Source organism: Leuciscus leuciscus (genome assembly GCF_965113295.1).
Source record: "Leuciscus leuciscus genome assembly, chromosome: 10".
Taxonomy (NCBI): domain Eukaryota; kingdom Metazoa; phylum Chordata; class Actinopteri; order Cypriniformes; family Leuciscidae; genus Leuciscus; species Leuciscus leuciscus.
In genome coordinates this window covers 980,206-1,004,263 of record NC_138734.1, presented here as the reverse complement: position 1 = coordinate 1,004,263, position 24,058 = coordinate 980,206, and the positions used below count along the sequence as shown (strand labels likewise).

The 24,058-nt window shown below is 45.0% G+C and overlaps 1 protein-coding gene across 3 annotated transcripts in view; it reads right to left on the bottom strand.

Annotated features, from left to right (window-relative positions):
* The window catches only part of reln (reelin), a 181,520-nt gene that overhangs the window by 108,011 nt on the left and 49,451 nt on the right, over positions 1-24,058 (bottom strand). For all 3 annotated transcript variants that reach the window (XM_082182128.1, XM_082182130.1, XM_082182129.1), the window contains exons 3-4: positions 17,810-17,945; positions 8,466-8,536 (exon numbers count right to left, since the gene is read on the bottom strand). In XM_082182128.1, the coding sequence (XP_082038254.1) occupies positions 8,466-8,536; positions 17,810-17,945 (207 nt within the window). The remainder of the gene's footprint in view (positions 1-8,465; positions 8,537-17,809; positions 17,946-24,058) is intronic.

Below are 24,058 nucleotides of genomic sequence, written 5' to 3'. Positions count from 1 at the left end.
TTCCTGTCCCAGTGCTCTCTTGTCTTCGCACTCCAGCCTCGCCGTTGTTACGGAGGAGTCCCAGGTGGCCTTTGTTATCACACTCCTGAAAGGAAGGGCCCGCGACTGGGCAAAGGATGTGTGGGATGCTTGTCCACCGTTCTGTGCCACATTCGAAGACTTCAGAGCAGAGATTATTAATCTTTTTGACTGTTCTACTTGAGGCGATGAGGTGGCCTCCCAGCTGGTGCGGTTGAGCCAGGGTGGTTGTTCTGTTACGGAATACTCCATCCAGTTCAGAACTCTGGCGGTCACCTGTGACTGGAACGAGGCGCATTTTGACACCCTTGTGGAACTGACGCTTCGTGTGGAGGGGCGTCTTCAACGTCGACAACAGAGGTGGACAGCTCAGTCCTCCTGGAGGCTGGATGAGGGTGCCTCCAGTGCTGCTCCCACCTCCTCGTCTCCTTCAGCTGACCCTGAGCCCATGCAAGTGGGGCGTGTTCGTCTCATCCCTAAGGAGAAGCAGGAACGTTTGAATCTGGGTCTTTGCCTTTACTACTACCCGTTGTTGGTGCAGCACAATCCTCACGTAGATTGGGGAGACAACTCTGTGTTCTCTTGGAGTCAGTCTTGTCTTGTCTTGATCTTTGGCAGGTCTTCAGTAAGTCCCGGGCCACATCCTTGCCTCCTCATCGGACTGCACCATTGATCTCCTCCCAGGCACTTCTCCGCCCATGGGTCGTCTGTATTCCCTATCTGGTCCTGAGAGAGAGGCCATGGACAAGAATATTCAGGAATCCTTAAATGCCGGCCTCATCTGTCCCTCTCCCTCCCCACTGGGGCTGGGTTTTTCTTCAAAAGAAGGATGGCTCCCTGCGACCCTGCATTGACTACCGGGGTCTAAATGACATCACCATAAAGCAGAGATGTTCACAAGTCTTTCATCTGGAGTCCGAGTCAAGTCTGAAGTCTTTAAGCTGGAGTCTGAGTCAAGTCTGGAGTCTTTTGTCACGAGTCTGCATTGAATCTCAAGTCATTTCATGCCTTAATAATTCTCATACAAAAAAAATCCTATTATTTGTATTATATAGACAAAATATATGATCTTTCTATTATGTGTTTTGTTTGTAATATGTCAAGTCAAGTCACCTTTATTTATAAAGCGCTTTTTACAATACAGATTGTATCAAAGCAGCTTCACAGTGATAACATGAAAATAAAACAACAAAGTTTGTTTCTAGAATAAAATTGTGTACTAACCCTAAGTAAGGCAGATCAATAATATTGTTGAATATTAAATGTCCCCAACTAAGCAAGTCAAAAGCCAAGGCAACAGTGGCAAGGAACCAAAACTCCATTAGTGACAGAATGGAGAAAGAAACCTTGGGAGAACCCAGGCTCAGTCGGGGGTCAGTTCTCCTCTGGCCAACGAGCAAACAGTGTGTGATTATGATCCAGGCAGCATTACAGGTCAGAAGTAATAAAGGTCAAAAGATTTAAGGGATCATGTAAATCACTTAATATTCCATTACAATGTATAAAAAAAATTGTCCTGGCAACAAACCAAGTAGCCTAGTTATTTTCAATACAATCGCTCAGTGGATACAAGATGGTGCCAGTCCTGGTTTGTATACAGTAGTTTGTTATACAGCGGTGTTGTTATTGACGACAGTCATTATTTGAAAATATTAAACCTCGGAATTTTTTAAGTCAATAGAAAACTGAGCTTTCGTTCTCGTGCGCCCGTCTTGTCCCGGCTCGAGCAAACTCGAAACCGTACGCTCTTCCGTCTGCGTGTGTTGTGTAGCACGCGGTTCATGTTTACGTCGGCCGTGTGCTTTCATGTCATGTTTTGTCTTGTGCTGTGTTGCACACAGCTTGTGTGCAACACTAGTTGTGTGCTTTCATGTTGTCATGTTTTGTGTGAACACGTGGCTTATGAGTTTTCATTAACTGCGTGTTCATGTCTCGTTTTGTGTGAGCACATGGCTTGTGAATTGTTTTACTGGGCATGTGCTTGTGTCTTTTGTCATGTTTGGTGTGAGCACATGGCTTGTCAGGCATTTTCTTGTGCCATGTGCTCTCCTGTTGTCTAACCCCCCCCACCTTGTTACCTGATTATTGATAAATTTTCCCCACCTGTCCTCCCTCGTTACCTGCTTTGTTTGCTCTCCTACTTATTCTCCCTGTGTTTGCAGTCCTGTGCTGGTTCGTTGTCATTTGTACGTGGTATATTTATCCTTGTGTGTTCTTTCTGTGGTCAAGTCAAGTCAAGTCAAGTCAAGTCAAGTCAAGTCAAGTCAAGTCAAGTCAAGTCAAGTCTTCCCCCTCGGGGTAGTTTTTGTTTGTTTTATTTTTTGATTAATAAAAACTCATCTTCCTGCAATTGAGTCCTCACTTCATCTCCTCAACCCCACAACCTGACAGATAAAGGGGATATTTTATTTGTTAATGTTGTAACAGGCTTGCAATCCAAAGGAGCCTTGCAGCTGCACCACAGTATAATATGTAATGTGACTAAACTTTGTGGATGCGATGTCTCAAAAAATGTGATGTTGTTCCGGTGTCTTTAATTGTTTTCCCACATTCTTTGCATCTAACCAATATGACATGTTAATAAACCCAAATGAAAGAACATATGGAACAGTTTCTCCCGTCATGTTTCATGAGACTTTCATTGTGATATTTCAGAGTTTACGCGCAATATGCTGACATACATTAAAATATTCACGAGTCCTTTGGTCGAGTCCTTCAACACCCCAATGGGACACTTTGAATACTGGGTCCTACTCTTCAGGCTCACTAACATCCCAGCTGTCTCCCTGGCCCTGGTGAAGGATGCAAGTATCCACAAGTTCGTCTGGTACTAAAAAGGCTGCTGGAGAACCAGCTTTACATCAGGGTGGAGAAGTGCATGTTCCATGCCACATCTGTTTTTTTGGGAGTTGCTGGCTGCCATCCGTCAGCGATTTTGGTGGCCATCCATGGCCCAAGATGTCAGGCAGTTTGTGTTGGCTTCCTCAGTATGCACTCAAAATAAGATATCTAACCGTTCTTCTGTTGGTCTGTTGCAGCCTTTGCCCATTCCCTCTCGCCCTTGGTCATTCCCTCTCGCCCTTGGTCACACCTGGCCCTTGATTTCGTCACTGGTCTTCCACCATCGAGAGGTAACACCGTGATTCTGACGTCTTCTGGATCCATGGTCTTCCAGTGGACGTGGTCTCTGACAGAGGACACCAATTTGTCTCCTGGTTTTGGAAAGAGTTCCGTAGACAGATCGGGGCCTCAACAAGTCTGTCTTCAAGTTTTCAGGAGTGTGTGACGGTGTGTGAGTGTGTGCGAGAGAGAGAGTGTGTGAGAGAAAGAGAGTGTGTGAGAGTGAGTGTGAGTGTGAGTGTGAGTGTTGTACAGGTTTTCGGGCAGGCCGAGCGAGCCAACCAGGGTCTCAAGCGAGCTCTCCACTGCCTGGCGTCACATAGTCCGAGCTCCTGGAGTCAGCATCTATCTTGGGTGAAATATTCCCACTACTCCCTGCCGGTAGTGTCTACGGGGATGTCTCCTTTTCAATGTTCTGTGGGTTATCAACCGCCTCTTTTCCCTGCACAGGAACCCAAAGCCGCGGTCCCGTCTTTCTTGGCCTTTGTGCGTCAGTGTCGTCGCACCTGGAGGAGGGCTGAGGAGGCCTTGGCCCGGGCTTTCAGACGGCTGACCGTCACCGGACTCCGGCTCCCCAGTAAGTGTGAAGGTATGGCTATCCACCAAGGACCTGCCACTCCAGGCGCCCTCTCGTAAGCTGGCACCCAGGTACTGTCATGACTTTGGTCTGATCTGCTGTGTCTGTGTGACTTGTTGTCTTTTAAGCACATGGTCTTTGTTTTGACAGCTCGCCATGTGCTTCGCTGTCATTGTGGCGGTTCCCCTCCCACTCGTTATCCTTAATTATCAGCTGTGTTCATGTCAAACCTGTTGCTAATTAATCCCTCATTAATCTCCCCTATTTTAGATCCTCTCGCGTTCAGTCTTTTGTCAGACCATTGTTGTATGTATTGTAATGCAATCGCCTGTGACCAACTTTTCATTAGGGAACTCAGTGTGACTTGGACGCTGCATCACTCCTGACGCTATAATTGGTCCTTTTTGAGAAGTGCTCTCCTGGCCCAGTGGACATTTATTTGGACTTCCTCTTTTTTTTTTTTTTGTCTTCCTGTTATTTTTCCTGCACTCATTGAGAGCAAAATAAACGTAGCTGTTACCTGCAACTGAATCCGTGTCTCTCCCTGACACACACACACACACACACACACACACACACACACACACAGTTCTGCTAGGGTTTTCTGCCATTGATCTGTCGATCTCTTCCTCAGTCTCTCGTTCACACAGCAGACAGTCACACACACACACACACACACACACACACACACACACACACACACACACACACACACACACACACACACACACACACACACACACACACACACACACACAGCAGACAGTAGACAGTCGCACTCATTTCAGGCTTAGTTTAATCCTCGCTGGTTTCCTTAAGAACTTTAATTACCTCCGGCGCTGTGGCTGTAGATCTGTGCTAATGCGACGGCTTACACTGACAGTTTAACAGTTCATTCCCAACTTCTCTAATGCAAAGCCGGACACTCCGAGGAAAGTTGGCGATGGATGTTATGAAGCCCAGGACATTATTTCATCTCCATCCAGAGGCCTGTCGTATATCTGCTCATGTTCTGATCGGCCTCCTCTCCTGATCGCCCATCGTGAGTTATACTCGCTCTCCGATGATCAATCCTCAGGGATGCGAGTCCAGTGTCCCATAAAGACCTAATTTATGGAGCGGCTGGAAATTGCAGAGTTCAGAGTCGCCTTCCCTCATCCTGACCTGTCACAGATATCACTCTCTGATATACTAGTGTCATCTCCAGCTCTCTCTCTCTCTCTCTCTCTCTCTCTCTCTCACACACACACACACACTGTCCTCGCACTCCTCCCTAAACCGCCAACTCTGCGTCTCACACACTCTCTCTCTCTTACAAACACTCACACACTCTCACACACATACACACACACACACACCGTCCTCGCTCTCCTCCCTAAACCTCCAAGTCTGGGTCTCACACTCTCTCTCTCTCTCTTACAAACACTCACACACTCTCTCTCTCACACACACACACACACACACACACACACACCGTCCTCGCTCTCCTCCCTAAACCTCCAAGTCTGGGTCACACACTCTCTCTCTCTCTTACAAACACTCACACACTCTCACACACATACACACACACACACACACACACACCTAGTAAAAACGTCTAGTAAAAATGCAGCAGGATTTACTGCTTGGTAACTTCTTACCAGAACCAGGAAGTATGACCATATTAGCCCGGTTCTGTCAACACTGCACTGGCTCCCTATTAAACATTGTATACATTTTTAAATATTGCTAATTACTTACAAAGCACTAAATGGTTTAGCTCCACAGTACTTGAGCGAGCTCTTAACGCATTATAGGCCCTGCTCGTCTATTGCGATCTCAAAATTCCGGCCAGTTAATAATACCTAGAATATCTAAATCGACTGCTGGCGGTAGATCCTTCTCCTATTTAGCACCAAAACTTTGGAACAGTCTTCCTAACATTGTCCGGGAAGCAGACACACTCTGTCAGTTCAAATCTAGACTAAAAACACATCTCTTTGACCTGGCATTCACATAATACATTATCAACTTCTATAATTCAATGTTAGGCTGCATAGATTAGGTCAGCCGGAACCGGGAACACTTCCCATAAATCAAATGCTAATATTAGTCTCTCTGTTTATACAAAGGTTTAACGCAGTCCGCCGGATCCGGGCCGAATCCAAATCAGATGGTGGACCTGAGCCTAGACACGACCAAAACACATGATGTAGTCAGCCGGATCCGGGCCGTATCCAGATCAGATGGTGGACCTGAGCCTAGACACGACCAAAACACATGATGTAGTCAGCCAGATCCTGGCCGTATTCAGATCAGATGGAGGACCTGAGCCTAGACACGACTACAACGCATGATGTAGTCAGCCGGATCCGGGCCGTATCCAGATCAGATGGAGGACCTGTGCCTAGACACGACCACAACGCGTGATGTAGTCAGCCGGATCCGGGCCGTATCCAGATCAGATGGAGGACCTGAGCCTAGACACGACCACAACGCATGATGTAGTCAGCCGGATCCGGGTTATATTCAGATCAGATGGAGGACCTGTACCTAGACACGACCACAACACATGATGTAGTCAGCCGAATCCGGGTTGTATCCAGATCAGATGGTGGACCTGCGCCTAGACACGACCAAAACACATGATGTAGTCAGCCGGATCTGGGTTGTATCCAAATCAGATGGAGGACCTGAGCCTAGACACGACCACAACGCATGATGTAGTCAGCCGGATCCGGGCCGTATCCAGATCAGATGGAGGACCTGAGCCTAGACACGACCACAACGCATGATGTAGTCAGCCGGATCCGGGCCGTATCCAGATCAGATGGTGGACCTGAGCCTAGACACGACCACAACGCATGATGTAGTCAGCCGGATCCGGGCCGGATCCAGATCAGATGGTGGACCTGCGCCTAGACACGACCACAACACATGATGTAGTCAGCCGGATCTGGGTTGTATCCAAATCAGATGGAGGACCTGAGCCTAGACACGACCACAACGCATGATGTAGTCAGCCGGATCCGGGCCGTATCCAGATCAGATGGTGGACCTGAGCCTAGACACGACCACAACGCATGATGTAGTCAGCCGGATCCGGGCCGTATCCAGATCAGATGGTGGACCTGCGCCTAGACACGACCACAACGCATGATGTAGTCAGCCGGATCCGGGCTGTATCCAGATCAGATGGTGGACCTGAGCCTAAACACGACCACAACACATGATGTAGTCAGCCGGATACGGGCCGTATCCAGATCAGATGGTGGATCTTAGCCTAGACACGACCACAACGCATGATGTAGTCAGCCGGATCCGGGCCGTATCCAGATCAGATGGTGGACCTGCGCCTAGACACGACCACAACACATGATGTAGTCAGCCGGATCCGGGCCATATCCAGATCAGATGGAGGACCTGCGTCTAGACACGACCACAACGCATGATGTAGTCAGCCGGATCCGGGCCGTATCCAGATCAGATGGAGGACCTGCGCCTAGACACGACCACAACGCATGATGTAGTCAGCCGGATCCGGGCCGTATCCAGATCAGATGGTGGACCTGCGCCTAGACACGACCACAACACATGATGTAGTCAGCCGGATCCGGGCCGTATCCAGATCAGATGGTGGACCTGAGCCTAGACACGACCACAACACATGATGTAGTCAGCCGTATCCGGGCCGTATCCAGATCAGATGTAGGACCACAACACATGATGTAGTCATCCGGATCCGGGCCGTATCCAGATCAGATGGAGGACCTGCGCCTAGACACGACCACAACACATGATGTAGTCAGCCGGATCCGGGACGTATCCAGATCAGATGGAGGACCTGCACCTAGACACGACCACAACACATGATGTAGTCAGCCGGATCCTGGCCGTATCCAGATCAGATGGAGGACCTGCGCCTAGACACGACCACAACGCATGATATAGTCAGCCGGATCCGGGCCGACTTGACACACCGTCCTCGCTCTCCTCCGTAAACCTTCAGCTCTGGGTCTCACACTCTCTTTGTTACAAACACTCACACACACACACACACTCCTCACTCTCCTCTAAACCTCCAGCTCTGTCTCAGATCTCGTCTCGACTCAAGTTCGAGTGATAATCTGCTCATGTCTCACACACACACTCTCTCTCTCTCTCTCTCTCTCACACACACACACACACACACACACACACACACTCTGTCTCAGATCTCCTCTCGACTCGAGTTCGAGTGATAATCTGCTCATGTCTCACACACACACACTCTCTCTCTCTCTCTCTCTCTCTCTCTCACACACACACACACACACACACACACTCTGTCTCAGATCTCCTCTCGACTCGAGTTCGAGTGATAATCTGCTCATGTCTCATTGCTGACGGAGATTCGCCCCGTTCTTCAGTCCTGCTGGGATATTTATAATTCCTTTAACCACTCAAAGCTTTAAGCCCTTGAAACTTGAAATGGATTTCTTTAAAATCTTAATGTGTGAGTGCTGAAAAACTTTCATTCTCTTCTATTGTGTGTTTTCATTACGGTGTGATTGACAGCTTCAGTGTCTGGATCCATTGTTTGGATGGAGAGGCTTTAGTAAGTTATGGTTCCTGTCTCCGAATCCCAGTGTGTTCTGGGACGGGATGTGCTGCACTTACCTCTCGAACTGCTGTGTGTGTGTGTGTGTGTGTGTGTGTGTGTGTGTGTGTGTGTGTGTGTGTGTGTGTGTGTGTGTGTGTGTGTGTGTGTGTGTGTGTGTGTTATCCTCACCTCCCTGCTCACACAGCTGCTGCGCCAGAGCGTCCTTGAAGATGATCTGTCCTCGGTGCGTCGCTGTGGCCCTGAGGGACGAGCACACACACACACACGCGCACACACACACACACACACACACACACACACACACACACACACACACACACACACACACACACACACACACACACACAGAGAAATATTAGCCATAACCCACAGAAGATGAAGAGGATTAAAGTTTGAGAGCGGGCCGTAGGTCTTCATGTCAGAGACGCCATCAGAGGTCAAGAGGTCAGGAGGAGGAGAGTGTTTTACACACACACTGATTTACACTGATACTGCAGACCTTCGGCGTACGACATGCACCTCTTCAAGAGCTTCTGATGAGAACATATATCTGCGACATATTCACGTTAAAGCCTTTTAAAGACTGTTTTTATTGCCTTTCCCCCGTCACATGTTTTAGTAATCATCATAAATCAGGCGTCATTCAAAAGCTCAAACACTCCAAATCAGACATTGTGTTACTATGAAAATGGTACTTTAAAACCTTTCGGCGGCTAAATTAAGATTTGGAGCAAAGCTTGGTTACATGCAGGACTCTGATGACTTTGACTAGCGATTTTAGACACCCAAATTATTTAGCAAATTACATACTTTGTGTAAAAATGTGTTTGTTTTTTCGTTCAGTGCATTTGCTTTACTTCGTTCTTAAACGTCTATCATTTTTTAACACTTTCTAACACACACACACAAACACTCACTCACACACTCTCACACACACACACACACACACACACACACACACACACACACACACACACACACACTCTCACACACACACACACACACACTTACTCACACACACACACACACAAACACACACACTCACACACACACACACACACACACACACACACACACACACACACTCGCTCTCACACACACACTCTCACACACACACACACGCACATACTCTCTCTTTTACACACACACACAAACATACGCAAATACTCAGACACACACACTCACTCACACTATAATTATGTGTGCAGTGTATGTTTATGAAGAATGTATTTTTCAGCTTGTTTAAGCATGGATTGGATGAAAATCATTTGATCTCATAATCTTCTAATTGAACACAGCTGTTAATGAGAGATTTTACAGTTCAGACGAAAAGCTTCCTTGAGCAAAGTGTGTGAAATAAGAGTTGAAAGCACACGCACAAACACTCAAAGAGAGGCAGGCTAGTGTGGACTTCTCTTCATTCATCATATTTCATTATTGTTTGAGGGGGGAAAAAATCTGAAATACTTTTAATTTTTTACGTTCCCATCCATCGCTTTTCCTTTTCTGAGACAGCGGTCAGAATAAAGACCCAGAGAGATGTTAATGTGTCCCGTGATGATTCTCTCTCGCTCTTCATTTCCTTTTATTGCATTACGCATTAATCTACAATAAATAGTTTGAAAGAAGAGCTTGAGCGTGTGTGATGAACATCATCAGTGGTGAAGACCAGCAGCTCTTAAAGCTCGATCCTTGACCCGCTGCTTTCTCACACACTCTCACACACACTGACCCCGGATCTGCTGATGGAGGTTTTGTGCTGTTTTCCTTCACACACGTGAATAGCTGTTGGTTTGAGGTCAGAGGTCAGCAGAGGTCGAGGTGTTGAAGCTTTCATCCGCATGTCGTCGCCCACACAACCTCCTTCCACACTCGATTCAGTTCCAGTCTCTATTCAGCTCAATTCAACACGGACTTGTTTGGGTGTATAACAGTACATGTCAGTTCTTCTCAGGGAATAAAATATCTTTCATCTAATGCTGTAAAATATACAGGAATCCTGTCAGTCGCTGCATTATCAAAGCTTTTTTTTTTTTATCAAATCAACTTAGATTCACCAATGTTCTTCAGTTATCATAATATTTTGAATTTCTCTTGATTAAAATAATCTCTTTCTTTGTATTTCAATGAGCTCAAAATTTTAAAGGCAACTAGATTAACTAACTTAAAGTTAAACCAATAATTATTTTTTACACTGTAATATTAAGGGTTAAAATGAGCAACTGATTTGTACACAAATATTAAATTACACATAAGGCCGGTTTTATAATAATAAAGTTATTATAATAACTTTTCAATGACATAATTATGTACTCCAATTTGTTTTTGAAAAATAATAATTTAAATGGTGGCTGAGATAAAACTTGTATTCATGACGGATTATTCAAACTTACATTAAATATTGAACAACAGGTTCAATAAAAATATAATGAATATGTAATATAGTGCATATATTTATCAAAACGCTCCTCTCTAGAGTTATTTTTCAAGCACCTATCGAGTTTATGGTCATTGAATATCTTTCCTGAGGTAAATTACGTGACATTATTGATCTCACGCTGTTTTATTGACGGTTGAAACACTGATTGATGGATTACATGAGACATGAGTGATTTCAGGAAGTTGTTCTGAATCTTTCAACTTTCCTTCTGATGTTCATCATGTTTATTTGCTGCTGTAACTAGTAGATAAGAGGAAGAGATGATCGCTTCATCTGTCACACACATTAAACACAAACACACATTATAAAATGGACAGAATTTGAAAGCTGAGACTTTGTTTCATATCATAAAAGCACAAAGATTATTGTGATTATTGTCATTATTGTGATTATTGGCACAGCGCAGACTGAAAGATTGATTCCTGTGATTTAAGAATCAATATCGGTTCATCAAAATGAGAATCGATTAAAATAAAGAAATCAATATTTTCAATCCAGCCCAAGTGATATTGATAAAGAACATTCAAAGTGCATGACATGAACAAAATAAAGTGAGGACAAGAGTTCAAACTCCCAGCAAACACTTACAAATCTACATCCTTATGAGCTCTGAGAATATGAAGTGCTTACAGATACAGTACATATACTAATATGAACTATTGCTTTAATCATAGTGAACTGTTAAAGAATACAAATGTTTGAGGAGTTTGGCTGGACTGTTGTTTCAGATTCAGTCTCTGACACCGAAAGCATTTCTGGTTGTGAGGCATTTCTGGTCTCATGAATAACCAAACAACATCTCATGAATAAATAATAAACTGCAAAAGGGGGAGATGAAGGATGCTGACGGAAAAAAAACAAAACAAAACCACATTCATCTTTCAGGGCTTGGTAAAGACAAATTTGGAAATGGGATTTATGAATAAAACATCGAGCATAATGAAGAGCAGGAGGTTACGTCGGAGCAAGGCACTTCAATATTTATGAAACGAGTCCCAGACGGCTTGTTCGCTAATATGGAAACATTAGAGAAAAAACATGCAGTAATGCGGTTCATTTAATATGTTTCATGCTCTTACTCACACTGGTCTGGTCTTTAGTTATGTTCACGCATTCATGTTTGTTCTCGCATCACACATTTACAAACAGCCTTACTATAGTCATAGAAACACACAGGAGTAAACCGTCTCCACCGCTGCAAACACTGAAGATGGAGTTTGACGTTTAGTGCGTTTATCATTTCAGGTCAGGATATCAGTTCCATCTGTGATCATTCAAACACTAGCTGACTTTGGCACTTAATTCATTTACAGGACTGACAACCAACCTCACACTGAGTAAATCACTGAAGGGACTCAAGGACATCTGGCAGATCTCAGAGTTTATATGTCTTGCTGCAAATGTGATTTTCAAAGGTAGAGTGGAGAAACTCAGTGGTCACACCGGCACACGTGAATCAGTGTATGTGTCTCTCCTCGATGGTTTATCATTGAGGAGTATGTAGCTGAAGGAGTATATAACTGAAGGAGTATATAGCTGAAGGAGTATATAGCTGAAGGAGTATATAGCTGAAGGAGTATATAGGAGTATATAGCTGAAGGAGTATATAGGAGTATATAGCTGAAGGAGTATATAGCAGTATATAGCTGAAGGAGTATATAGGAGTATATAGGTGAAGGTGTATATAGGAGTATATAGGTGAAGGAGTATATAGCTGAAGGAGTATATAGCAGTATATAGCTGAAGGAGTATATAGGAGTATATAGGTGAAGGTGTATATAGGAGTATATAGGTGAAGGAGTATATAGCTGAAGGAGTATATAGGAGTATATAGGTGAAGGAGTATATAGCTGAAGGAGTATAATAGGAGTATATAGCTGAAGGAGTATATAGGAGTATATAGGTGAAGGTGTATATAGGAGTATATAGGTGAAGGAGTGTATATAGGAGTATATAGGTGAAGGAGTATATAGCTGAAGGAGTATATAGGAGTATATAGGTGAAGGAGTATATAGGAGTATATAGGTGAAGGTGTATATAGGAGTATATAGGTGAAGGAGTATATAGCTGAAGGAGTATATAGGAGTATATAGGTGAAGGAGTATATAGCTGAAGGAGCATACAGGTGAAGGAGTATATAGGAGTAGGTGAAGGAGTATATAGGTGAAGGAGTATATAGCTGAAGGAGCATATAGGTGAAGGAGTATATAGGAGTATATAGGTGAAGGAGTATATATGTGAAGGAGTATATAGGAGTATATACAGTATGTGAAGGAGTATATAGGAGTATACAGGTGAGTATATAGGTAAAGGAGTACATATGAGTATATATGTGAAGGAGTATATAGGAGTATATATGTGAAGGAGTATATAGGAGTATACAGGTAAAGGAGTACATATAAATATATAGGTGAAGGAGTATATAGGTGAAGGTGTATATAGGTGAAGGAGTATATAGGAGTATATAGGTGAAGGAGTATATATGTGAAGGAGTATATAGGAGTAAATATGTGAAGGAGTATATAGGAGTATACAGGTGAGTATATAGGTAAAGGAGTACATATGAGTATATAGGTGAAGGAGTATATAGGAGTATATAGGTGAAGGAGTATATAGGTGAAGGTGTATATAGGAGTATATAGGTGAAGGAGTATATATGAAATTTATAATTTGTTACATTTATATAGCGCTTCTTCTGAGACCTCAAAGCGCTTTACATAGAAGGGGGGAATCTCCTCAACCACCACCAATGTGAAGGAGTATATAGGAGTATACAGGTGAGCATATAGGTAAAGGAGTACATATGAGTATATAGGTGAAGGAGTATATAGGTGAAGGAGTATATAGGAGTATATAGGTGAAGGAGTATATAGCTGAAGGAGTATAGGAGTATATAGCTGAAGGAGTATAGGAGTATATAGGTGAAGGAGTATATAGCTAAAGGAGTATAGGAGTATATAGCTGAAGGAGCATATAGGTGAAGGAGTATATAGGAGTATATAGGTGGTGTATATATGTGAAGGAGTATATAGGAGTATACAGGTGAGTATATAGGTAAATGAGTACATATGAGTATATAGGTGAAGGAGTATATATGAGTATATAGGTGAAGGAGTATATAGGAGGATACAGGTGAAGGTGTATATAGGTGAAGGAGTATATAGGAGTATATAGGTGAAGGTGTATAGGTGAAGGAGTATATAGGAGTATATAGGTGAAGGTATATATAGGTGAAGGAGTATATAGGTGAAGGTGTATATAGGTGAAGGAGTATATAGGTGAAGGAGTATATAGCTGAAGGAGTATATAGGAGTATATAGGTAAAGGAGTATATAGGAGTATATAGGTGAAAGTGTATATAGGTGAAGGAGTATATAGGTGTATATAGGTGAAGGTGTATATAGCTGAAGGAGTATATAGGTGAAGGTGTATATAGGTGAAGGAGTATATAGGAGTATATAGGTGAAGGTGTATATAGGTGAGGGAGTATAAAGGTGAAGGAGTATATAGGAGTATATTGGTGAAGGTGTATATAGGTGAAGGAGTATATATGAGTATATAGGTGAAGGAGTATATAGGAGTATATCGGTGAAGGAGTATATAGGAGTATATCGGTGAAGGAGTATATAGGAGTATATCGGTGAAGGAGTATATAGGTGAAGGAGTATACATGTGAAGGTGTATATAGGTGAAGGAGTATATAGGAGTATATAGGTGAAGGAGTATATAGGAGTATATCGGTGAAGGAGTATATAGGAGTATATAGGTGAAGGTGTATTTAGGTGAAGGAGTATATAGCTGAAGGTGTATAAACAGGTTATTATGCTGAATGCTCTTACACACACACACACACACACACACACACACACACACACACACACACACACACATCAGAAACAGGTTATTATGCTGAATGCTCTTACACACACACACACACACACATCAAAAACTGGTTATTATGCTGAATGCTCTTACACACACACACACACACACACACACACACACACACACACACACACACACACACACACACATCAAAAACAGGTTATTATGCTGAATGCTCTTACACACACACACACACACACACACCAGAAACAGATTATTATGCTGAATGCTCTTACACACACACACACACACACACACACACATCAGAAACAGGTTATTATGCTGAATGCTCTTACACACACACACACACACATCAGAAACAGGTTATTATGCTGAATGCTGTAGTGTGATTACATGTTTCCGGCCCGCAGCACACGTCTGACAGCTAGACCATCCAAACCCGCTGTGACCTCTGACCCCGTCACATGCGATCACACACACGCGTGTGGAACTGATGCACAGTCACACACAGCCTATCGCTCGAACATCCGCAGAACATCTGCTGCTGAAAACCCTGAACATCATCGCACAGCTCTCTAATCATGATTAATAACGGGAATCACAGCCAGAGTTACACACACTCATTCTGCACGTTTGGATTTAGCCTTTAAAATAATGCTTTAATTGTCTGATTGATCTGCTCTGCTGAGCTCCAGCTGCGGCGGCTGACGAGTAATCAATCAGCGAGAGGGAAAACAATATTTAGCCTCCTTTCCTCTCCTCTTATCTCATTTAGTGTGAGAGACGTGAGAGTCTCAGCCTCCGCTGATCAGATTACGCGTGTTGTCAGATGAATAGAGGACGAGGAAGTGTTTGTTGTCGCGAGGAAGCGCTCCCTCGGCGCATGCAGATTTAATGAGCGTTTAGAAGAGGCTTCCAGGGAGCTGTTGGCAAATTACCTGCTCATTATACCGGGTCATTGGAAGTCGTTTAAGTAAAGGTGAGAATGAAATGACCTTGACAACAGTTAAGAGCTCATTACAAACAAGAGCATTAAGGCAGTCTGGCTTCACTGAGCGTCGTTGTGTGTTTGCACACGGTTGAACTAAAGTTCAATGCTTTATATTGAACTTAAACGTGAACTTAATGTTTTTGTACACGTTTTTGTCAAAATCTTCATCCAGATGGGATTCAGAGCGATGATCAAGCACAGATGGAGAAGATCGAGTCATGGGTCTTCATGGTTCAACATTTCATTCAGTAACGTTGACTTTTGGTTTATATGCAGTTTAATATTTGATGACCGTGTTATTTTATATGTGCGTCAGCCATGCTTCTGTCGCTTGTTTCTGCTTCTTCTTCACCTGTGTTTTGATCAGGAGATTCTGAACTCTATCATAAGTAATAGCGCCCCCTACTGTACAACTGTCAAAACATGGATAGCCTGAAAATTCAGTTAATGGCGGGGAAAGAGTTCAAACATAATGATTTGAAATGTGTTTTAAAGTAAATCTTTTAATTTGACCTTTTAAAAAAATGCACTTTTAAAATTATACTCGTGTGTTAAGAAACAGCCATGAAAGTGTGCTGTCTTTAAGTTCCTTTTATTCCATTAATATAAGTTCCGTTTTTTTAAAATATACTTTTAATATTTGAAGTACACTACAAGAGCACATTTAACGTGATTTCTCACAGAGGAATGCATACTGTCTGTCTATACATCATTTAGGAATATATTTCTGTATTATAAAGCCTTTATTGCAAAATTCATTGACATTGTCTTCAACTTTTCAGTTGTTTGTGAATTTCACAGTTAAATAAATGTTCGCTGCTGTCGAGCTCAACTTCCAGAAATAAACAATGGAAACTCTCTTTGTGTCTTTCATTCGATCAATCTCACTTCTTCAGTTATTTCATCTTGCCCCAGTTCACTCATATGGCACTTGTTTGTATAGCCAAAGACAGTATATAAGATCGACTCTTTCCAGGAAAAGAAAATAACAATACGCACACAGAACGAAAGTGTTTTGTATGATCCAGAAACACAGCCTGCCCTGAACAGATGGTCCATCACAAACAGCCCGGACTCCATTCAATGTCAATTAATCGTAATAAGAGAAATGCCTAAACACTCGCCGCCTCAGAAGCAAAGTGGCTTTTTCCCATCATGGCTTCATGGCAGGGTTATGACTGACTGAACATTTGGCCTTGAATGCTCAGAAACGCCCGACATAAACTCTGAAAATGACAAACGGCGGAGAGACATGGACACACACACACACACACACACACACACACACACACGTGCACAGATCTTCTGCTGACCCGCGGACACACACACACACACACACACACACACAGGGAAAGCTGTGAAGTCATGAGTGCTGAAAACGGCTCTTTAAATGACGGTCTGCTCTCAAGGGTTTCGATCTGAAAGCTTGTCCTGACATGATTGACATGTATACGATCTGACGCCGTCTGTGTCCTCTGAGCGCACGCCTTTAGTTCACAGCAAACAACATCTCTGCTATTATTACTGGCCGTCGGCCTCCATATGAGCTGGAAATCAACAGATTTATCCTTGATATCAGGTTGTAGTGCATCTGCACAATACACATTTTACTGCTATTCTGGAATTCCAGGCCAAAACATGCTATGTAAATTACATACAATATGCATCAAATGGTTATTTATATGTAGTGTGTAAATATATAAGTCTGTAACTAGTTGTGGGGAAATGAATACAACTCCACAGTCACTACAGCGATAGTTCTCTCTTTCAGCATGACAGGTCGCCCAACACAGAAACTCTGGAATCAAAATTATCACCCCATTTCCCAGTCCTAAATATGACTGGAGAGGTCTTTCATGTCTATGTATTTATAATACTTCTGATAGCACATGAAGGGCAATATAATCATTCTGAGCTGTTTCCTCACCGCATTCTAGACTTTTGCTCTCAGAATTGAAACAGTGACATCTAAATGTGTGGAGCTTTTGATAAGGTCTTTTGTCTGCTTTGCATTTCTGAGAGGCAAGAACTGGCCCTTCTGTTGATCTGAAACTGATGCATGTTTGGTTCTGGAAGCTTTGCATGTTTTATGCAAACACAGTGTGACGACCCTTTCAGGACTCACTCACTCGTGAAGAATCTGCCTCGTGTCAGATGTGTTCAGAGATTTCCTCTCGCCATGAGGTTTTGTTTTTCTCACATGCATGAGCTGAGGTTGTTGTGTGAGTGACTCACATGAAGTTGACGCAGCCTGTGCCGGGTGGAGGAGCGATCCAGATGAAGCTCAGGCTGGTGGAGGGAAGATGACTGACGTGAGACGCCACCACACTGCACACGAACTGAGTCCCGAACTGTCTGTCTGACATCACGCCTGGAAACACACACACACACAACAACATCAGTGACGTCAGCTCATCCTTAGTGAGATAAAACCTCAATGTTATCAATATAATATAATATGGTTGTCATGCTTGAATGTTCAAAAACACATTATTCTCCTCATATTCTCCATTGTTGCAGCTCCTCTCTTCCCAGTCTGTCAGTTACGCTCTGTTTACTTCCTGTCTCTATGAAGCCCCTCCTTCTGAAAAGCACACTGTGCTCTGATTGGTCGGCTGGAGCAGTGTGTTGTGATTGGTCGAGCGCTTCGAGTGTGTTTGGGAAATGCTCCGTCCCTTACCATAACCGGCAGTTTAACACACTACTAACAAACTCAACCAGGCCCCGCCCCTTTATTCTGCATATGAATTATTATAATGAGGAATATTGTGACGTGTTCGTTCCCGGAAGAAACTCAAGACTACAATGGAGGCGTTTCAGGAGTTCAGGAACACTGACACTGATATAGAGAAGAACTGGAGCTTTGCAGATCTTACTGCCTTTAGTATCTTTGACAGAAAAGGTAGATTTGTGATCGGCCTCTAATTGACTAATTCTGTAGGATCAAATTCCGGCTTTATTAGGCAAGGCAAGGCAATATATAGCACATTTCATACACAATGGTAATTAAAAGTGCTTTACATAGAAGAAATTACAATAATCAAAAGAAATAAGAATAATTAAAACAGTTTAGAATAAAAAAGAAAAGACAATACAATACAAACAGTCGGACGAACAGCGCTCTCAGTAAATGCACAGCTAAACAGAAGTGTTCTGAGTCTGGATGTTAAACAGAAGTGTTTTGAGTCTGGATTTGAATGTGACTGTAGGAGCACATCTGATCTCTTCTGGAAGCTGTTCCAGCATAATAGCTAAAGCGGACTCGCCATGCTTATAGTGAACCCTTGGTATTTCTGATGTGATCCTAATGATCTGAGCGATCTGTTGGGTTTATATTCAGTGAGCATATCTGCAATGTATTGAGGTCCTAGGCCATTGAGTGATTTATATACCAGTAATAATACTTTAAAATCAATCCTAAATCTAACTGGGAGCCAGTGTAAAGACCTGAGGACTGGTGTGATGTGTTCATATGTTCTGGTTCTGCTCAGTGTTCTGTATGAGCTGACACTGTCTTATGGTCTTTTTGGGAAGGCCAGTGAGGAGTCCATTACAATAATCCACCCTGCTGGTGATGAAAGCATGCACAAGTTTCTCTAAGTCTTGTCTGGAAACAAAGCATCTAATTCTTGCAATATTTTTCAGATGATAGTATGCTGATTTTGTCACGGATGCACACGGGAAGCAGGAAAATCCAAGTGCAGTAATTTATTAAGAGGGCAATCCAACATCGTTGTAATCCATGCAGAGGTCAAAAATCCAGAGAAGCAATCCAAACAAGAACGGGTATAAACAGACAAGAAGTGTGGTAACACAAATTAACGACTCCGTACACATACAGAAACAGGCAGAGAATAAATACACACAGATCTAACAGGACTAACAATGAACAGCTGGGACAATGATTACGGGCAACAGCTGAGTGTAATGAACAGTGATAAGTGACAGACAGAATGCTGGGAATTGTAGTCAAAGTGAAGGACACCGTGAAACGAGACACAAACCAGACACTGTGACATAACCCCCCCTCTACGGAGCGGCTACCAGACGCTCCATGACAACACTAAAACACAACACAAGAGTTCAGGAGGGAGGTGGAATGGTGGAGGATCAGGGGGAGGGAAGGTGGGCCAGGTCCATGGAGGGAAACGGGGACAGGGAGTGACAGTTCATCTGGCGGCCAGGGCGGAGACGACAGTCCCTCGAGCGGTCAGGGCGGAGACTTTCCCTCGGGCGGCCAGGGCGGAGACTTTCCCTCGGGCGGCCAGGGCGGGGACCTTCCCTCGGGCGGCCAGGGCGGATCCAGCTGTGCAGGCGACCGGGACGGGGCAGGTCCTTCGGGCGGCCAAGGCGGAGACGACCCCTCGGGCGGCCACGGCGGAGACGACCCCTCGGGCGGCCACGGCGGATCCGGCTGTGCAGGCGACCGCAACGGGGCAGGTCCTTCGGGCGGCCAAGGCGGAGACGACCCCTCGGACGGCCAAGGCGGAGACGACCCCTCGGGCGGCCACGGCGGAGACGACCCCTCGGGCAGCCAGGGCGGAGACTTTCCCTCGGACGGCCAGGGCGGATCCGGCTGTGCAGGCGACCGGGACGGGGCAGGTCCTTCGGGCGGCCAAGGCGGAGACGACCCCTCGGGCGGCCACGGCGGAGACGACCCCTCGGGCGGCCATGGCGGAGACGACCCCTCGGGCGGGCACGGCGGAGACGACCCCTCGGGCGGCCACGGCGGAGACGACCCCTCGGGCGGCCACGGCGGAGACGACCCCTCGGGCGGCCATGGCGTCGCAGAAACTGGAACAGACACCACCAGCGCAGGAACTGGAACAGACACCACCGGCTCAGGAACAGACACCACCGGCGCAGGCTCAGGAACAGACACCACCGGCGCAGGCTCAGGAACAGACACCACCGGCGCAGGCTCAGGAACAGACACCACCGGCTCAGGAACAGACACCACCGGCTCAGGTTCAGGAACAGACACCACCGGCGGCTCAGGAACTGGAACAGACACCACCGGCGGCTCAGGAACTGGAACAGACGCCACCGGCTCAGGAACAGACACCACCGGTTTAGGAACAGATACCACCGGTTTAGGAACAGATACCACCGGCTCGGGCTCAGGAACAGGCACCACCGACTCGGGCACTGGAACTGGCACCACCGGCTCGGGCACTGGAACTGGCACCACCGGCTCAGGCACTGGAACTGGCACCGTCGGCTCGGGCACTGGAACTGGCACCACCGGCTCGGGCACTGGAACTGGCTCAGGAACAGGTACCACCGACTTGGGCACTGGAACTGGCACCATCGGCTCGGGCACTGGAACTGGCACCATCGGCTCGGGTACTGGAACTGGCACCACCGGCTCGGGCACTGGAACTGGCACCACCGGCTCGGGCACTGGAACTGGCACCACCGGCTCGGGCACTGGAACTGGCACCACCGGCTCGGGCACTGGAACTGGCACCACCGGCTCGGGCACTGGAACTGGCACCACCGACTCGGGCACTGGAACTGGCACCACCGGCTCGGGAACAGACACCACCGGCCCAAGTGTGTGCGTAGCCCACACACACCACATGGCTGTGGCCATAATGGCCAGTGTCGCGGTCACTGAGGGCTCAGGAACAGACACAGAAACAGACACAGGCACAGACTCAGGAACAGACACTGGCTCCGGCTCAGGAACGGACACTGGCTCCGGCTCAGGAACGGACACTGGCTCCGGCTCAGGAACGGACACTGGCATGTCCAGGATCCGAGTCAGACGCTCCAAATAATCCATCATAGCCTTGGCAGCCACACGAATGGGCATCTCTTGATCTGTCTCTAGCTGGGCAAACGGAATGTGAACAGTCTCTGATTGGGCAGACGTGACGTGAACAGTCTCCGGCTGGGCAGACGGAATGTGAACAGTCTCTGACTGGGCAGACGTGACTTGAACAGTCTCCGGCTGGGCAGACGTGACGTGGACAGTCTCTGACTGGGCCGACGCAGGTCTCCTCCTCCTTCTTCCCTTCTGACGGATGTGTACCGTCTCTGAACTGGACGAAACCATCGACGAAGTCCCAGCGCTCGAAGAGACCCGTGGTGAAGCTTCAGCTATCCTGATTTCCTCATGCCTTTGTGCACATCTAGAAAAATACTCTAGTAAAGAGATGCCCTTCTCTCTCTCTGCGGGAGAAAGTTCGCTACGTGGAATCCACATAGTAACTGGGGACGAGATCCTACAAAAAATAATAAAAAATGAAAATTACCGCTGGATTTATGGTGACGGAGTCGTTCTGTCACGGATGCACACGGGAAGCAGGAAAATCCAAGTGCAGTAATTTATTAAGAGGGCAATCCAACATCGTTGTAATCCATGCAGAGGTCAAAAATCCAGAGAAGCAATCCAAACAAGAACGGGTATAAACAGACAAGAAGTGTGGTAACACAAATTAACGACTCCGTACACATACAGAAACAGGCAGAGAATAAATACACACAGATCTAACAGGACTAACAATGAACAGCTGGGACAATGATTACGGGCAACAGCTGAGTGTAATGAACAGTGATAAGTGACAGACAGAATGCTGGGAATTGTAGTCAAAGTGAAGGACACCGTGAAACGAGACACAAACCAGACACTGTGACAGATTTAGTTATTGCTTTGACATGACTACTGAAACTAAGGTCTGACTCTAGTGTCACACCAAGATTCCTGACTTGATTTTTAGTTGTTTGACGCCTAGAGTGAAGGTATGCGTTCACCTTGAGAACTTCATCTTTGTTTCCAAACGCAATGACTTCCGTTTTGTCTTTGTTTAACTGAAGAAAGTTTTGGCACATCCAACTGTTGACTTCATCAATGCATTGGCACAGGGAGTCAATGGGGCTGTAATCGTTAGGAGATTGGGATAAGTGGAGCTGTGTGTCGTCTGCAGAGCTGTGGTAGGAGATTTGGTTCTTTCTCATTATTTGGCTCATTGGGAGCATATACAGGTTGAACAGGAGTGGCGCAAGAATTGAGCCTTGAGGGACTCCGCATGTCATGGATGTCCACTCAGACTTATGGTCTCCTATACTCACATAATAACCTCTCCCATCTAAGTATGACCTGAACCATTTTAGGACTATCCCAGAAAGCCCCACCCAGTTTTCCAGCCTGTCCAGAAGTATGTTATGATCGACAGTGTCAAATGCAGCACTGAGGTCGAGTAGTACCAGCACTGATAATTTGCCTGAATCAGTATTTAAGCGAATATCGTTTATTATCTTTATGAGCGCTGTCTCTGTGCTGTGGTGCGGTCAGAAACCAGATTGAAAGTTGTCAAAGTATCCATTCGAGCATAAGAATTTGTTCAGCTGATTGAAGATAACTTTTTCAATGATCTTGCCTATGAAAGGAAGATTTGAGATCGGTCTATAGTTGCTTAATATGGTAAAGCCCCACCCAGGGTCTGCGGCAGATATTGGTAGATATTTGCTGCCGTTGAGTTTCTCCAAGGTGCTTTTTGTCTGCCACTCTTCTTCCTGACTTTCACAGGAGCAATATCATCAATTACACTTTTAACTTTTGAGTTAAAAGAATCAAGGAGAAAATCAACTGAGTCTGCAGATAAGCTTGGTGTTAAGGATATAGTCTTCATAAATAGTACACTAGTGTTCTCATTTAAGCATCTCTTCTTGACAGACACAGATCTAGCTTCAATATGGTCCTATCCAGATTGCTCTTTTTCAGGAGGGGCTTGACAACTGCAGTTTTCAGGGAGTTTGGAAAACTTCCAGAGAGAAGTGAGGCATTTACCACTTCTAGAAGATCTGCTTCTAAACTGTTTAACACACTTTTGAAAAAAGATGTGGGAAGTGTGTCAAGAGCGTAGGTTGATGTTTTAAGGTGCTGTACGGTTTCTTCCAAAATTTTGCCATCAATTTCTTCTAAATCAGGCATAGTAACTACTTTCTCAGGTGGTCTGATCAGTCTGACCCCAGCGCAACTCAAGGATGTGCTGATCACCTTTCTTATATTATTGATTTTCTCAGAGAAGAAAGAAGCAAACTCACTGCACTTGCTGTCTGAGAGCATTTCACTGGGAATCTGGCTTGGGGGGTTTGTCAGTCTCTCTACAGTAGCAAAAAGAGTGCGTGTGTTGTTTAAATTGCAGTTTATAATATTTGAGAAGAAAGTCTGTCTAGCTTTGCCTAGTTCCATATTGAAAGCATGAAGGCTGTCGTTGTAGATGTTATAATGGACTACAAGTTTTGTCTTCCGCCACATGCGCTCTGATTTTCTGCATTGTCTACTCAAATGTTACACTGCCGTTGAGTTTCTCCAAGGTGCTTTTTGTCTGCCACTCTTCTTCCTGACTTTCACAGGAGCAATATCATCAATTACACTTTTAACTTTTGAGTTAAAAGAATCAAGGAGAAAATCAACTGAGTCTGCAGATAAGCTTGGTGTTAAGGATATAGTCTTCATAAATAGTACACTAGTGT